Genomic DNA, 3,002 nt, shown 5'->3' with positions numbered 1-3,002 from the left:
TTTGTAATTATAGTGCGTCTTTTTTTTCCACATATTGTTTTATAATTTTAGATAGTATTTAGGAAAATTTTTAGAAAACACTTGACTTTGTCTGTTTAAAATAAAAAAAAATTAACCTGACTTTTGTAATTATAGTGCATCTTTTTATCCACATGTTTTATAATTTTAAATAGTATTTAAAAAAATTTCTAATTAATACTTCTCAACTTTTCTTTAACTACATTTTATTATTTTCAACCGTCTTTGTCCCCACCTGCCGAACGTCATATTAATATTCGTCTTTTAATTTCCCACGTAACGCTAACGTTGACATTATTGTATCAGGTTTACAAAGTCATATTCTGGTTCCCGCGAAAAGAAAATAAAGTAGTAAAATATTGAAAGATTCGTACTAAACCCAATTTTAATAATAATTGAGAAATAACAAGAACTAAAAATACGATATTTCCAAACGTTATAAGATTAATGCAAAATTACGAAATGTACACATAACTTTTGGATTTCAAACATGAAATACATGAAAACATTTCTCAAATTCGAGATTTTAATTATATCAATCCCTTCCCAAACTCCAAAAAAACACGTCTGCAAAACTGAACAGATTTGAATTTGATCTCAAAATCCCAAAACAGACACAACATAATTACACACAAAAAATAAAATAAAATTTAAAGAAAAGAAAAAGATTTAATCGATGGTGATTTATTGGAGGAGTTGTTTGGCGTACGAAAGCTGTCGCATCAACTCCAAAATCTGAGTCCTATATTCCCTGGCTTGTTCCACGGCCTCCGCCTCCAGCTCGCCCAGCTGGCGGCACAGCAGCTCCTCCGCCTCCTCCGCCACCGTCACCCGCTTCCACGCCCTGACCAACTCCTCCCTCATTCTCTCTTCCCTCTCCGTGCTCCTCTTCAGTTCCATCTCCAACTCCTCATTCCTCCGCCGCAGCTCCACCTCTGCCTCCGCCGCCTTCAGCCGGTGGCCAGGCTTCGTCTGCGCGGTGGAGGCAACCGCAATGCTGGGAGCCATAGAATCTGAGTCAACTGTGAATTACACAAAAGTATATATAAGACTTGTTATGAAACAATGAATCTGGATATGTTTACCCGTAACACAGGAGGGGATTTTATAGGTCGAAAGATGGGGTGTCCAGGTTCAATGTATCTCGTTTGCCAGCATCGACACATCCGTATCTCTAGATTGTTCGATAAAACAAGATGATTCTGTGGCCAGAGGGCGTTTTCGTATTTGCACTAGCATGTCGTCAGCCAACACGTTGGTGGGAAGAATTTATCTTTGATACAAGTTTTTTTTTCAAAATAACGGAAATCTTGTTTTTTAATTTATTTATTTTGTGATTTTGGTTTTCTATTTTATCAAATTTTAGTTTCAATATCATAATTTTTTATTTTTGCTAATTTCAATATTTTTCATTGGGAGTTCTAATATAATACTATGCATATCGGCGCAGAATAAAGAAAAAAAAAAACTAAAATCGCAATAATAAAGCCCGGCCCGCATGACCAACACATATATCACGGATTTAGCCTATGGATTAAACCATTAATTTAATGAATAATGCTAGAGGTACAACATATATTGTGTACAACGATATTTACAACAAATATATCGTGAGATTTTGCTATTATATCGTGATATTATTTATCATGAGATTTTGATAAATAAATTTTTGTATTGAATTTTTTGTGTTATACAAATTAATGTACAAATTTGATTATACATATAACATTGCTCTAGTTTAATTAGCCTTTGAGTTTGGATGGTACTTAAAAGAACATGATCAAATTTGCTAATATCGTCCTAAAAGCGTTGGTACAAATTTCTAAGAAGTAATTTGCAGTCCTATCAAAACGGATTAGCATGATAGGTGGTTGATCACCGACAATAAGTCATTAAGTTGGATGAAACGAATCGGCTTCTTAGGTAGTGTTTGGGAAGCTTTTAGAAAGCACTTCTCAGTTTTTTCTTAATAAAATTTCACAAAATTTCAAAATTTTGTTAATAAAAAGCTGAAAAATATTTCTTAAAAGTTCTCCCAAACACTACCTTAGTTTGTCTAATCGAAAAATTATCAACTAAATTCAATCTACATCTTCATGTGACAGAAATTAAAGAAGCATCCAAACGGGTTTGTGTCCGATTAGGCGAGGCTAATATCGGCCATTTTAAAGGGGAAAAATACTTTTAATTTTGGCCAATTTAATAATGCTAGAATTCATACGATTTTGTATTGAAGGGGTATTTTCGGATTGGATTGTATGAAATTCTCTTCATGATTTATAATATGTTTTCACTTTTCATTCTAAAAAAAAAAACGTAAGGTACCGGAAATTGTGGGTAGTACCTGAAAGACAGGAACGAATATTCCGTTATCCTTCTGTGTGCTGGGACCAATTTTTAGGAATTAATTTGGGCCAAGTTAATTTAATAATGGTAATAAATCTTTTATTGCGGAAAATTTAATGTAAGGTGCCCAGCAATGTTGGGGCCAATATATAGTGTACGGACCTGAAAATATTATTATTACATAGGAACCAGTTAATAAAAACTTGGGGGTGAAAATTAAATATTGAGGGCGGCCCAAATTCTTTGTAGGACCACAACACACACACACACACATATATATATATATATATATATAAATTTTATTTAAAAAAATACTGTAAAAGCACGCAACGCGTGTTTCGGATCACTAGTATATATTAGGAAAGTTCACTTGTGTTGCATGTGGATAATTAACCATTGAAAATATGAGTAAGAAATTTAAATAATATATTTAAAATTAATGGTGGATTAACAAAAAAGAACATGAGTTTTCAACACATAATACGAAGAAAATAAAGGGTACAAGAGGAAATTTCCAATAAAATATGCATATAATTACAAATAATAGATGGGAGTGTTATTCTCACTCCAAAAATTATTTCTTTCACTCCACTTTTTATTTATTTATTATTTTAACTTACAAATTTACCCTTACTTAA

At 32.6% G+C, this 3,002-nt stretch overlaps 1 protein-coding gene across 1 annotated transcript; it reads right to left on the bottom strand.

The window, feature by feature from the left end:
- Positions 1 to 431: 431 nt before the first annotated feature.
- On the bottom strand, positions 432 to 1,112 carry LOC140872611 (protein RESPONSE TO LOW SULFUR 3-like). The gene has a single exon (XM_073275501.1). It carries the CDS (start codon positions 1,024 to 1,026, stop codon positions 703 to 705), a length of 324 nt encoding a protein of 107 aa, XP_073131602.1. The 5' UTR covers positions 1,027 to 1,112; the 3' UTR covers positions 432 to 702.
- Positions 1,113 to 3,002: the final 1,890 nt, after the last annotated feature.

This window comes from Henckelia pumila, unplaced genomic scaffold (assembly GCF_033568475.1).
Source record: "Henckelia pumila isolate YLH828 unplaced genomic scaffold, ASM3356847v2 CTG_466, whole genome shotgun sequence".
NCBI lineage: Eukaryota > Viridiplantae > Streptophyta > Magnoliopsida > Lamiales > Gesneriaceae > Henckelia > Henckelia pumila.
Note: the sequence above shows the minus strand (reverse complement) of the source record. Positions and strands in the feature narration are given on the sequence as shown.

What these genes read in the sequence shown, in the direction of transcription:
- LOC140872611 (XM_073275501.1), bottom strand. Translation starts at nt 1,026, where the DNA reads ATGGCTCCCAGCATTGCGGTTGCCTCCACCGCGCAGACGAAGCCTGGC.